The 14,974-nt window shown below is 40.7% G+C and overlaps 2 protein-coding genes across 2 annotated transcripts; both read left to right on the top strand.

Moving 5' to 3' along the window:
- Window positions 1–662: 662 nt before the first annotated feature.
- LOC108435668 (odorant receptor 131-2-like) lies at window positions 663–1,586 on the top strand. Its single transcript, XM_017711666.2, has one exon. The coding sequence runs from the start codon at window positions 663–665 to the stop codon at window positions 1,584–1,586; it is 924 nt and encodes a 307-aa protein (XP_017567155.2).
- A 10,691-nt stretch (window positions 1,587–12,277) lies between these two features.
- LOC108435667 (odorant receptor 131-2-like) lies at window positions 12,278–13,204 on the top strand. Its single transcript, XM_017711665.2, has one exon. The coding sequence runs from the start codon at window positions 12,278–12,280 to the stop codon at window positions 13,202–13,204; it is 927 nt and encodes a 308-aa protein (XP_017567154.2).
- The last annotated feature ends 1,770 nt before the right edge of the window (window positions 13,205–14,974 follow it).

Below are 14,974 nucleotides of genomic sequence, written 5' to 3'. Positions count from 1 at the left end.
TAGTGCAGTTTCAGAGTTGTGAACCACTAGAAGTCAAACATACCTGGTTTAAAGCTGTTAGGCTTATATCTGTTGTGAACATCATTTATTTCTGTCATATGAACCAGTTTAGAACAGAAATTGGACTGAAAGGGATGCAGTGCTGAAACCATAGTGTGATACTGAGCAAAGCTTGAATATGTCAGGATTTTACAAAAATATAGAGAATAGGTGACCGTGTATCTCCAGGGATTACTATTTGGATGCATAAATAAAAATAAAACTGTACACAGTGAAATGGAAATCTGTCATAAATTGCCTTGTGTTTTTACATTAAACGTTATTAGTACTCTTGAGATGAAGACTATTCTGGTGAATGTCATGTTGTTCTTGTGATCATCTTGGTTTGGCTGCTTCTGTCATTACCACAAGGGAAAAGGAAGCCACAGTAACAGAGCCTGAAATGGTATAAAAGTAGCAGTTTAACGTCTGCTGGAGTCTTTACTGGAGGCAACACTTTATGTGTCTATTCTTTCTTTAATTTGATATAACTTACATATGTAATTCTGTTTAACAAGAAGTTTAAATGTGTCCTCTGTGAATATTTAACAGTATTTTTCCTGTATGTCTGTTTGACTAATCATATAAATGACATAATTCATCCAAAGGTTGCTGCAGTGAGAATGAATTCAAGTCGAGATCCTTTTGAAGAGGCTTTTATGAAGAACCTAATTACAGTTGGGTTGGGAGTCATCATAACCTACATCAATGGCATCTTTGTGATTGTCTTTTTTAAAAATCCAGTTTTCTACACAAATACAAGATACATTCTGTACATTCACCTCGTCATCAATGACATATTAATGCTCTTCCTTTCAGTTACTCTGCATGTCCTGGTTTATACTGTACCTCTTTTGAATGTCACAGTCTGCAGTTTTCTGCTTCTGTTTGCCACGACAACTACAGGAAATACTGCACTGAATCTAGCAGGAATGGCCTTGGAACGCTACATTGCCATCTGTAAACCACTGCATCACCCTCAGCTTTGCACAGTGAAAAGGACCTACATCCTCATCAGCCTGATATGGCTTGTGTCTTCCGTTCCTGCACTGACTGATATCATCATCGTCTTGGTGAATGAACCCATCAGTATTTTCTCAAACTCGATTATTTGCTACAGCAAGAGTCTTTTTGGCACAAATCAGCACCTCCTGAGAGTGATCTGTGTAGAGACAATGTTTCTATCATGTGTGTGGATGACACTGATCTTTACTTACTTCAGGGTTCTTCAGGCAGCTAAAGCTGCAACCTCTGATCAGGTCTCTGCCAGAAAAGCCAGGAACACTATTTTGCTCCACGGCCTGCAGCTCCTTCTTTGTATGCTTGGCTACGTTACTCCACTTATAAACTATATTTTCCTAGCACTGTTCCCTAAATATAGAAGCACAATTTTGTTCAGTACCTATCTACTGTCTAATGTTATTCCAAGGCTACTCAGTGCTGTTATATATGGATTCCGAGATCAAAAAATGTTCAGATATGTCAGAATGTATTTAACATGCAGTCTGTTCTTCACAAAGATTGAACCAAATGAAGTTCAACCATAGAGTTCAGTCTTTACAAGGCTAAGTCAAAGAAAATAGATATTTTATTTCATGATTTTGTGCCATGTAATCAGAGCTGTGAGTGTATATTATAGATAATGTATCTCAGTGAAGAGGCAAGCTAGGACAGTTGGCACTTTCACAATGTGTTAGTAAGGAAGATAGAAATGTGACATCTACCTATTGCAAGTTAAACCATTTTCAATATATGCTTATATATGGCACTGGATCAAAGGTCCATTGCTACAAGAGGAAAAAATAACTTTAAAAATCAGTCCTAGAGTTCAGCCTTTACAAGGCTTAGTCAAAGAACACTGAAATATGATTCCAGGATTTTGTGCATTCAGAGATGAGAGTGTATGTTATAGATCAGGTGTCGGCAGCCCAAATGTTAAGAAGAGCCATTTTGTCCTTTCAGCAAAAATCAGTCACCTTGGGAACCTCAACATTTCATGTTCATTTTACCATCTTGGCTGTAAATATGTCTCGGCATGTATTAATAGACTAAGATAGGATAAAAAATAAATAACAAACAAAAACAGACTTACTTTGCTCTCGTTTGAGCTTTAGTTCAGCTGTAGCTGCTTTTCTCGCACCTCCAGCAGGAAATCTTTCTGCAAAAATGAAATAGTTTCTTGTAAAATGTCTCTCAATGTTAGCTTTTTTTACAAGGCTGAAGTCAGTTTTCTGTTCACCAACTCAAATTTTCATGTTCCACCTTAAATAGTGCTTGAGGTGCCAAAATGTAGTTGCTGCACCATTTAAAGTGGAACGGGAATATTAAAACGAGAAGCTGGTGAACGACAAACGAAGACTTCAACTTTGCAACTTTGACAGTTTCTCATTGCAGATTAAATGCGTCAGGACACCAGCAGGAGTGATTACAAATGCAAATATTTTGTCTCCAAATTATCGATGTTCATCTTATATCTCTCTCTTTGCCTTTTTATTAGCTACTAGCTAGCCCTGATTCTTATCTGCGTTGCTATGGTGACCAGCAGTCTACACACCAATCTTCAGGGTTAAAAGTTAGTGAAGTAGCAGTTATACATTAATGCCAGTGTTTGTTAAACTATGTTAGAGTTAATGATCAGCAGACCTTTATTTGACTGCAAAGGAGGATTATTTTATGTTTGCCTATAAATCTAAATCTACTGTGGAGCTGCAACAGGGCAGTAAACAAGCCACATGTTGCCGACCCCTGTTAGAGAGGTTGTATCTCAATGGAGAGGCCAACCATGCATATTTGCACCTTAACAATGTGTTGGTATGAGTGATGCACATGTTATGTCTACCTACTGCAATTTAAACCATATTCAGTATATTATAAAATATGGCACTAGATCAAAGGATCACTGCTTGAAGAGAAAAAAAAAATCCTAGACTGATGCACTGTGATGCACACTCTGTAAGAGAGTTTGAAACCAAACTCGCCCAGCCAAATGACTGGGCTGCACTGTTTATTAAAGCTACAACATGCAAATCGACTTTATATTAATACTTTTCTGATGACACTGCATTTGTATATCATGAATGTATTCAGGAAGCTCCTCAGAATAGCAGTGCTCATCTAGGATTTGATCCCGTCAGTAAAGTTTTTAAAAAATAAGAGAGGAATCTAATCCTAGATCAGAGCTTCTACTCTGAGAAGCTTTTTTAAATATGGGCCCAGGTTTTCTGCTCCCTTATCCCTTATGACACTTTTTTTCCTTATTTGCAGAAAATCAGGGCCTGCTAGCCCTTAAGAGAAAACTTAAAGATGATAATAATCATAGAATAATCATCCATGATTATCAAATATTGTAGGAATTATTTAATTGTAAAGTTTTGGTTTCTAACTCCAAGCTGGATAAACTTGAATGCTTAATGGATTTAAGCATAGCAGGTGATGTGTATCTGTGTAATGAGGGAGGGTGTGGCCTAAGGAGGTCAACACCCTATATCAAGGTGTGCATAATGATTAGGCAACTTTTTTCTTCAGGTAAAATGGGCCAAAAAAGAGATTGAACTGACTCTGAAAAGTCAAAAGTTACCAAAAATCTCTCAGAGGGATGCAGAACTCTTGATTTACTCGCAGAACCATCAAATGTTTTGTTGCAAATAGTCAACAAGGTCACAAGAAACGTGTTGAGAAAAAAACCCGCAAATTAACTGCCAAGGATTTGAGAGGAATCAAGCGTGAAGCTACCAGGAACCCATTATCTTCCAGTTCTGTCATATTCCAGAACTGCAACCTACCTGGAGTACCAAGAAATGCAAGATGTTCAGTGCTCAGAGACATGGCCAAGGTAAGGAAGGCTGAAACCTGACCACCACGGAACAAGACACATGAGCTGAAGCATCTAGACTGGTCCAAGAAACATCTGAAGACAGATTTTAAAAAAGGTTTTATGGACTGATGAAATGAGTGACTCTTGATGGACCAGATGGATGGGCCCGTGGCTGGATCAGTAACGGGACAGAGCTCCACTTCGAGTCAGACGCCAGCAAGTTGGAGGTGGGGTACTGGGCTAATATTATTAAAGATGAGCTGGTTGGACCTCTTTGGGTTGAAGATGGGCTCAAAATCCACTCCCAAGCATACTGCCAGTTTTTAGAAGACACTTTCTTTAAGCAGTGGTGCAGGAAGAATCTGCATCTTTCAAAAAGACCATGATTTTTATGCAGGACAATGCTCCATCACATGCATCTAAGTGATCCTCTGCATGGCTCGCCAGTAAAGGCATTAAAGATGAAAGACTTATGACGTGGCCCCCTTCCACACCTGACCTGAACCCAACTGAGAACCTGTGGGCAGTTCTTAAACAGGAGATTTACAGTGAAGGAAAACAGTACACCTCTCTGAACAGGGTCTGGGAGGCTGTGGTTGCTGCTGCACAAAAAGTTGATCGTCAACAGATCAAGAAACTGACTCCACGAATGGAAGGCTTCTCACTGTTATTGAAAAGAAGGGTGGCTGTATTGGTCACTGATTCTGTATGTCAAATGTTTATTGGCAAGTTGAGCTGTTTGTTTATAATTCTCACTTGAACAGATGAAAATTTAAAAAAGTGAGATGGGAAAATGTGTTTTTAATTTAACTGCGTAATAATCCCTGCCCAATAACAGTTGCCCAATAACTGTGCACATATAGATATTCTCCTAAGAAAGCCAAAACCTCACTTTTACTTTCTTAAACATTCATATTTGAGGTTTATTAACATTTTGGATTAACTGAGAGCGCTGTAGTTGGTGACTTAATAAAAATAATCCTCAAAAATAAGACTTGCCTAATAATTGTGCACACAGTGTATAGTTATAGCCAGGCTATGACTCCTATTGGTTAGGACAACAGGAGGTGGTCTGAAGGGCTAACATGTAAGATTAACCCTTAACATTTACTAATAACAGGCGGCAGAATCATTCACATTTTAATTAATAATGGGACCAATTTGAAAAGAAAAAACATTGATTTAGTTCTTTTAGAGGTTCAAGACTGACTGAGAGTGTCAGTAGTCGCCTAATCAATGCTTTTCAGTCAGATGTTGGTTTTGAGACTTATGGCCCAAACTTAAGGCCAGGTCTAATAGACAAGACTGAAATGTCTCAAACTCAAAAATAATTGTTCATGTAGAAAGAAGTTTGTGGACGTGTGTGTAATTTTGAAATTATTTTAGCTAAATGTGTAATATCTTTCATGTGACCTGAAATGTTTTGCATTTGCTTGTTGGAGTAGCAACTATCAGCAAGTTTTAATACTACACTACCAGACGCAACAGTAGGAATTCGCTTCACCTCATTTCCCTTAACAGAACCTACCACAATGTTAGGATATGCCAAAACATTCATTTGCTTACTCTTTCTTTTTTTTTTTTTTGTAATAGCTCCACAATGCCCATGTTACCATAATTTGTAATCATTATGATTATATATATATATATATATATATATATATATATATATATATATATATATATATATAATGTCATATTTTGTATGTCAATATGTCATACATATATGTCAAAAATTGCACATCGATTTACTGTATTCAACTGGCTGAAATTTTAATGTTTGTTGCCTCTTAAGTGTTATGGCTGTTGATGCATGCTCCGTAAAGAACTGTTACAGATGCACTATTCAAAATCAACAAAACTCTTCACAAATATTCTTCTTTATCCAGTTATAGATTAGTTATTGAATATTGGGCTCTATTCTGCAAACAGTGCCTCTGCTATTCTCATTGATATTCAGTGGGTATTTGTGCTTTGTTCAAATAAGGAGTATTTTTGGGCAGAAAAATTGCATCCTGTATTTCTTCTTCTGAGATGCCACTTGGACAGTTAATAGAAAGGAACTCAAACTCAAATGACCCTGCAAACAAGAGACCACTCCAGCCCATAAGGCACTGAGAGACGGCCCTGAGAAAGAGAGTTGGGGTACCCATGGCCAAGGAGTAGGTGCCTCATGGCACTTGTATTGGACAAGGACAAAGGATTCTGAAAGTCACCCTGCAGAGAGCAATACAGGGGCGAGATGCTCCGAGACATCTGAGATTTTGTTTGGACTGTGTGGGCCACCAGGATGGCTAACCCTCAACAGGTGCTATGTGGTATCTGCCACTTGTTCTGCATTTCATATGGGACTTCTAGGGTATGGTATGCAAATCTGTGCTGCAAGTGCCTCCTTCCTCCATTTAAAGGACATTTGTTGTCATTGTTGTATTTTTAGTGTTGTTTTTTTAGTGCAAAATGTGTTTTTGGCTTACACATTGAATTGGTTTGGGCTGTGGGTTAGTTAGTGTGTTTAGTGTTTACCATACAGTGAACTGTTATAGTTAGAGGTGACCTTCCCTGCTGTTCTTGTTGTTTGTGGTCTTTTCTGCTTTGTTCAGCAGAGGAGTCTCATCTGTTAATTGCCAAATTTAGTGGGTGTATATGAGTAGGAAGAAGAACCTTCCCTGCTAGATCACTGCAAAAAAAGAAAGCCACGAGAATTAATAACACTGCAATATTTCAAGATGCTGTCAACTTGATTAACATGCTGATCAAATTATGCCAACAAATCTGGAAAAATGCACAAAGTGCCATACAATTTTCTTTTATCACTTGGCAAGAAAATTATTCTCAAGATCATTCAATGCAGATTAGAGCCTTATATTGAAAGAGGACTGCCAGATGTACAAGTAGGGTTCATTAAAAGCAATGGATTTTATTGTATAATAAGAGATTTTATTGCTGTTGTATGCTGAATATTTGAAAAGTCTGATCAGTAAAATCAGTCATGACATAAAATGGACAAACAGACAGGCTCCACATTTGAAAGCTGGACGGTAAAAAGTGGAACAGGAAAAATACTGATGCCATTGTACCTTTTATGTGGGCAAAGACTTTTAAGAGGACCTTGGGCAACAAAGAAAACAAACAAATAGATCACTGACCAAACCAAGCCTCACGTCTCACTTGAAGCCCAGATAACCAAACCGAAGCTCTTATTTTGGACGATTTGTAATGTTTCTCTGTTCTCCATTATCCGCCTTGCCAGGGCTGGACGATGCACCTGGTTATTTTAGCACTGCTGCAGGGGACCGAGAGCTTTTCCCAAGCATTGTCTCCCTGTGGTCTGGTGCAGCCCCTGTAAGGGACCAGCCTTTCAAGGTGTACTGGCATTTTGCACCAGCACAGTGGAAGCAGCACTCTGTACACAACTTCTCCTAACCTCTCTTTGGCTTCTTTGCACTTACAGTACATGAATGCTAGTTCACTACACAGGCACCAGGGCAGGGCATCAACATTACCATGCCGCTCACCTGCATGGTGGGCTATAGTTAATTCATAGGTCTGTGAAACAGACAGCTGTGAAAGCATAACACCTCTCTGTTAGTGCCTGTGTCTAGGATAAAGGGCTGGTTGTGATCCAGGGGTGCCAGGCTAGGCTTGCTTCTTGGGGCTTACTTCAGCACCTAAAAATCTACCTGACACTTCTTTGACCACTTTAAGACCTTGACGTGCCATAGTCCGATACCTGTGCAGAATGCTGCTTTGGTTCTAATATCTTGGGACAGTGGGTATGGCCAGTACCCACTTCTTAAGCCCAAGTGTGAAAACCATGGGGACCTGGCCACAAGATCTAAACATTCATCCAAGCAAAGAATGAAGTATGAATCTTTCTTTGTGACCTCATTGAACTTCCTGTGGTTGACAAAAAAGCACCAGTCTCCTGCCTTCTTAGGGACCACGACAAGCGGTGATGCCCAGGGGCTCTCTGATAGTTCAATGATGGCTGGGCACTGCATTGGTCTGCAGTCTCCTTCCGGCCCTGGGGGAGACTTTGACATTGTTGCCATATCAGCATAGTCTTCCTAGTGTTTTGTGCTGTACTGGATTAATTTGCCCCAGCTCCTCTGCCTCAAATGAAAAGCAGTCCTGAAATCCTTTCATTAATCCTTCCATTAAAACATGTCAGAACATTTCAACAGTTTGTCAAGCTCACCCAGATTTCCAGATTTCGCCCATCACTATTTTATTTTCCCTTCTGATGGTGGGGCCTGAGTCTGCCAGATTCACATTAACCTTAGGGGCAGAAAGTGCTCTTGTGTGGAAGGGTGAGCAATCTGTTGGCCATGTGTTCCCTGAGGCATTTTTTGGGGAGGATCATCACACCCTTCCATCCCAAATGTCACAAGTTTTTGGGGGTTCTCCCTGCTCAGGGAACCTCCACCTCCCAATGCTCCTGCTATGCAATGGCTTGCTGCTTTCTTGTACCATCTTCAGGAGGGAAGACTCTTCCCCTGGCCTGTTGGGCCTGGTTCCTAACAGCATCTTGTCATCCCTCCATTTCCTCACCTGCCTCCACTGCTTCCAAGCACACCCAACGTTTTTTGCCAGGAGCCCCGTCCAAGTCTCACTCTGTCAGGTGGCTTGATCATCACTACACGCCTCCCTCTGAAGCTAAGCAAGGCATTTGTGAGGTGTACTTGGCACTCATTATTTCTCAAAAATCGAGGCCTAGAATGCAGATGTCCTGCATCTCCACCATCAACACTAAATGGCTCATATTCTTACCCCAACTGTCAAGGTCAACTTTTGCCACTCACTGAGGACACCCTAGCCAAGTGCCTATTCTGACCAAATGACCAACACTGGTGGTCCTGCACCTCTGACTGCATAGCAGTGGGAATAGTCAGTCTGCTAATCATTTTCGATATCCACTCAGCCCATGCTGGCAACTGTGACATACTCAAAATATTTACTCTTTTAACTGTGGAACGCTACAAAACAGCTGTGAACTGTGAGTTATGAACAGCGCTCTGATGAACCAGTCATGTGCTAGCTCATTTTGAACTTGGGGCGCAATGTGAGCATAAGCCTGTCTGGCTAGCATTCAATATCATTAATTAGGGCTAGTCTGCATCTAGGTTACACCAGTCAGATTGCAAAAGCTTAGGCCTGTGGCACTGACCAAAACACGTGCAGAGCGCCCCAACTAATGCAAAGTAGTCAGAACTCTCACTTGGATCAAGTAGGAGGAGGCAAGCTAAACCATCATCACTCAAACAAAGCATCAGCTGCGAGGCTTTCTGTTCATCCAGCCATTCAAATGATTCTGCTTTACCAGAGTAAATGCTCTGTTTTGATGTTCAGCACAGCCTCGTGGTTAGACTGTGCTAGCGAGCACATTGTTGCCTGAATCTTGCCTGAGTGACATCCTGCCTCCTAAGCCTTCAGCCTCCTGGACTCTGCTGCTCTCTCTGAACTCAGCATAAACAGTCAAAAACATAAGGTTAGTTCCATGTCCTTCCAGAAATAAACCCTGAAAATAATGCTGGAGAACCCCAACCCAAAAACAGGCATCCATTTTCTGAACTCTCTACAATATTCTGAGAACCTGTTTATTAGAAAAGCTAACTTTTCTTGGAACAGCTGAAGGTAAAACAGGAAAAAGATGGCCAGGAACAAGATTGACTGAGACAATCAGAGGAATCCTGAACAAATTCTTACAAAGTCTTAAGGCCCAAATAACCGTGCTTAGGAATAATAAAAGCCCTCCATGAACAAAGCTAAAATCACCCAGCTTGATGGGATGGGAGGCACCATAGCTGTCCAGAATTGTGTTTGTCTTCAGTCAGTGCTTTGTTGTGCCAAAATTTCTGTCAAAAAGTGTCAAATACCTTTGACATGTACACTATATTGTCAAAAGTATTTGCTCATCTGTCTTCACACACATATGAACTTGAGTGACATCCCATTCTTAATCCAAGGGGTTTAATATGATGTGAACCCATCTTTTGCAGCTATAACAGCTTCAACTCTTCTGGGAAGGCTTTCCACAAGGGTTAGGAGTGTTTATGGGAATTTCTGACCGTTCTTCTAGAAGCACATTTGTGAGGTCAGACACTGATGTTGGACGAGAAGGCCTGGCTCACAGTCTCCGCTCTAATTCACCCCAAAGGTGTTCTGTCGGGTTGAGGTCAGGACTCTGTGCAGGCCATTCAAGTTTTTCCACACCAAACTGGCTCATTCACGTCTTTATGGACCTGCTTTGTGCACTGGTGTGTAGTCATGTTGGAACAGGAAGGGGCCGTCCCCAAACTGTTCCCACAAAGTTGGGAGCATGAAATTGTCCAAAATCTCTTGGTCCTGAAGCTTTAGGAGTTCCTCTCACTGGAACTAAGGGGCGGAGCCCGTCTCCTGAAAAACAGCCCCACACCATAATCCCCCCTCCACCAAACTTTACACTACAAGTACCGTTCTCCTGGCAACCGCCAAACCCAGACTCCAGTGTCCAGCTGCGGCCACTGCATTCCACGCTTTGCACTGCGCTTGGTGATGTAAGGCTTGGATGCAGCTGCTCAGCCATGGAAATCCATTCCATGAAGCTCACTACGCTGTTCTTGAGCTGGTCTGAAGGCCACGTGAAGGTTGGAGGTCTGTAGTGATTGACTCTGCAGAAAGTTGGTGACACTATGTGCCTCAGCATCCGCTCTGTCACTTTACATGGCCGTCCCCTTTGTGGTTGAGTTGCTGTCGTTCAGGGCCTGATCACTTCCTGTACTGGAGCCGTTTTTATGTTGTTGTTTCTACAGGCCTATAGGGGGCGCAGGTTTGCACAGTTCGCTATTTTGAGCCAATAAGTAAATAGAAGAAATGAACAGGAAGTGTTTTCTCATGAGGCAAGCAAAGCATGGTGTGTCTCTGCCAATCCAAAGCCACCCCACTCCTTTCTGTCCCTTTGAGTGGCAATATGAGTAAGTTCAAAGTTGTGTGTGATTTACTGAAGTAAGTTTGAGCCATTTTGATTTGCCGTATGTGTCAATATAGTAAAATCCAATCTGAGCTCATGTAATATGACTGCTAAGTTGAAATTAACCCCCGAATGCACCTTATACATAAAAGGAAATGTTTATATGATTTAAGTGGACATATGCTTTGTATACTGAGTGTTTTTCTGTGTTTCGTATTGTTCCAGTTTCCCACTTTTTTTGCATTAAATCCTGTCTAAATACACACATGCCTGTTCCTGGGAGGAAGTGATGCAAGAGAGAGTTTAACTGGCTGTGAATCTCAATATAGGACACTGGGTCACATTGGGTGCAACAGAACACATCCACTTTGTTATAATCCCAGTGACAGTTGACTGTGGAATATTTAGTAGTGAGGAAATTTCACGACTGGACTTGTTGCACAGGTGGCGTCCGATCACGGTACCACGCTGGAATTCACTGAGCTCCTGAGAGCGACCCATTCTTTCACTAATGTCTGTAGAAGCAGTCTGCAGGCCTAGGGGCTCGGCTTTATACACCTGTGGCCATGGAAGTGACTGGAACACCTGAATTCAGTGATTTGGATGGGTGAGTGAAGACTTTTGAAAATATAGTGTATGTCTTACATGTGCATAAATAAAAAATTTAAAATCCCTTAAATAAAAAAATGACATTTGGCACTCTTTTTTTTTTTTTTTAAAGAGTACAAAGCTAAAACAACAAAAACTATATGGTGCCAAATACTAATGGACTGTGCTGTATACTGTAGGCTATGCAAGTCAATTTTATTCTTGGTTAAGTTAGATTAGTATTACTTTTAACAGTGAAATACTGAATAAAATGTCCTACATGAACTAAAAGTTTAATATCCTCTAGGCTTCCTTAAATTGCAGTTTCAGAGTTGAACCACTAGAGGTCAAAAACATACTTGGTTTAAAGCTGCTATGCTGAACGGAGCTTAAATATGCCAGGATTGTACAAAAATATAGAAAATAGATGACTATCTCCAGTGATTACTGTGTGGGTAAATGTATATTAAAAAACATTGTATTCAGTGAAATGAGAATCTGCTGTTCATTGCCTTGTGTTTCAGTACAAATGTGAAGATTTCAATATGGAAATTTCTTGGTACTCTTCAGATGATGGTTGTGTTTGTCATGTTGTTATCATCCTGGTTTGACTGCTTCCGTCATTACCAGAAGGGAAAAGCAAGCCACAATAACAGAGCCTGAAACAGTATAAAAGCACCAGCTTAACATCTGCTGGGGCCTTTGCTGGACTCAATATCTAGTAGATCAGTCTTTTCTTTAGTCATTTACAAACACTTCTGTAATTCTGTTTAATAAGTAGTTTGAATGTATCTTCTGTGAATGTTTAGCAGTAATTGCTCAGCAAATAGTTCTTTTTGGCTAAACAGCTTAACAAGATAATTCATCCAAAGGTTGTTTCAGTGAGGATGAACTCAAGCCAGAATCTTTTCGATGAAGAGGCTTTTATGAGGAACCTGGTTGCAGTTGGGTTGGGTGTCATCATAACCTACATCAATGGCATCTTTGTGATCGCCTTTTTTAAAAACCCAGTTTTCTACACCAATACCAGATACATTCTGTACGTTCACCTGGTCATCAATGACATAATTATGCTCTTCCTTTCAGTTACTCTGCATGTCCTGGTTTATACTGTACCTCTTTTGAATGTCACAGTCTGCAGTTTTCTGCTTCTGTTTGCCGCAATAACTGCAGAAAACACTCCACTGAATCTAGCAGGAATGGCCTTGGAACGCTACATTGCCATCTGTAAACCACTGCATCACCCTCAGCTTTGTTCAGTGAAAAGGACCTACATCCTCATCTGCCTGATGTGGCTTGTGTCTTCTATTCCTGCACTGACTGATATCATCATCGTCTTGGTGAATGAACCCATCAGTATTTTCTCAAACTCGATTATTTGCTACAGCAAGAGTCTTTTTGGCACAAATCAGCACCTCCTGAGAGTGATCTGTGTAGAGACAATGTTTCTATCATGTGTGTGGATGACGCTGATCTTTACTTACTTCAGGGTTCTTCAGGCAGCTAAAGCTGCGACCTCTGATCAGGTCTCTGCCAGAAAAGCCAGGAACACTATTTTGCTCCACGGCCTGCAGCTCCTTCTTTGTATGCTCTCCTACGTTACTCCACTTATAAACTATTTTTTCCTAGCGCTGTTCCCTAAATATAGAAGCATAATTTTGTTCAGTACATATCTACTGGCCAATGTTATTCCAAGGCTACTCAGTCCTCTTATATATGGATTCCGAGATCAAAAAATGTTCAGATTTGTCAGAATGTATTTAACATGCAGTCTGTTCTTCACAAAGATTGAACCAAGTGAAGTTCAGTCATAGAGCTTGGTCTGTACAAGGCTAAGTCACTGCAGTGACACTGACATGATGGTGGTGTGTTAGTGTGTTTTGTGCTGGTATAAACACTGTGTCCACTCCACTAGACACTCCTACCTTGTCGGTCCACCTTGTAGATGTAAAGTCAGAGACGACAGCTCATCTGTTGCTGCACAGTTTGTGTTGGTCATCCTCTAGTCCTTCATCAGTGGCCACAGAACGCTGCCCACAGGACGCTGTTGGCTGGATATTTTTGATTGTCAGTCCAGCTGCGGTGTGAGGTGTTTAAGAACTCCAGCAGCACTGCTGTGTCTGATCCACTCAGACCAGCGCAACACACACTAACACGCCACCACCAGGTCAGTGCCCCTGCAGTGCTGAGAATGATCCACCACCCAAACAGTACCCGTTTTGTGGGGGTGCTGACCACTGAAAAACAGGGTAACAAAGTATGCAGAGAAACAGATGGAGTACAGTGCTCCTACAGAACTTCATAATGCTCCTATATGGTCAGTGGAGCAGATAAAATGGTCAGCAAGTGTGGAAACAAGGAGGAAGCTTTAATGTTAAGGCTGATCGCTGTATATCTCAGTAGATAAGCGAGCCATGACAATTTGCACCTTAACGTTTTGGTATGAATGATGTGACGTGATGTCTACCTACAGCAAGTTTATTATAGTATTGCAGTATTTTTAGTAGTTGCAGTAATCACTTAATTGCAAAATTTTTGTTTGGAAAAGAACAGGTTTTTTAATTTATGCCCCAAACTGATGGCCAGGTCTAATAGGCAAGATTTGCCACAGCAGAGAAGAGATGTCTCAAGAATTGTGTGCATAAAGAAAGGTTTTAAAATCATTTTAGCTCAATGTATAATATCTGTGTTTCACATGACTCCAAATGTTCTGCATTTGCTTTTTTGGGAATGCCAGTGGGAAATTTTTGGCCTATTGATAATTTAATGCTTGGGCCCCTCACCTCTCCTTGTTCCATTACAATATGCCAATATGTCCACATGCCTACTTTTATTTTATAAAAGCACCACAATGCCCATGTTGTCATCTGTATTGTGCAGCAAGCTGTGAATATGAATAGAAGCACAATGACTGCATATTAATATGTTGTATTGAATTGGGTAATGTTGGAATGTTGTTTCTTCTCAAGAACTTTGTGGCTTTAATGTTAAACTGTATAAGGAACTATTTCTGAGTAACAAATTAGATAGATTTAAAAAAAAAACTTAGATCATGAACTTCAGTTGTAAAATAATGGAGATAATCTGGGTTCAATTTGTCCTTTCCTCAGGCTGCAAGATAGAAGCTGAGCCTAGAAAGGGTCCTTAGCTGACACCAAAGCACTTTATGCTTCACCTTTTGCCTAAATTTTACACTTCAGGCGTCGAGAGAACATTAACACAGAGATTTAATGAGGGGAAAACTTGAAAAGTGCTTGCTGTAGGTTTCACAACTGAAACCAAACTTTATTACATTTACGGCATTTGGCTGACGCTCTTATCCAGAGTGACTTACAATTTGATCATTTTACACAGGGTTGCAAAGGTGGTGTTAGGAGTCTTGCCCAAGGACTCATATTGGTATAATGTAGGGCACTTACCCAGGCAGGGATTGAACCCCAGCCTACAGCAATGGAAGGCAAGAGATGTTACCCACTACACTAACCAACTAACGCTTACTCCTTACAACTAACTTTTGAAGTTAATGTAACTAAAAGAGCAATTTTGGACCACTTCTATAGATCTGTTCTGTTCAGCATTAATTC

The sequence above is a fragment of the Pygocentrus nattereri genome, chromosome 26 (assembly GCF_015220715.1).
Source record: "Pygocentrus nattereri isolate fPygNat1 chromosome 26, fPygNat1.pri, whole genome shotgun sequence".
Classification (NCBI taxonomy): Eukaryota; Metazoa; Chordata; class Actinopteri; order Characiformes; family Serrasalmidae; genus Pygocentrus; species Pygocentrus nattereri.
Note: the sequence above shows the minus strand (reverse complement) of the source record. Positions and strands in the feature narration are given on the sequence as shown.

Excerpts from the sequence above, each read along its gene's own strand:
- LOC108435668 (XM_017711666.2), top strand. The coding sequence starts at position 663 with ATGAATTCAAGTCGAGATCCTTTTGAAGAGGCTTTTATGAAGAACCTA.
- LOC108435667 (XM_017711665.2), top strand. The coding sequence starts at position 12,278 with ATGAACTCAAGCCAGAATCTTTTCGATGAAGAGGCTTTTATGAGGAAC.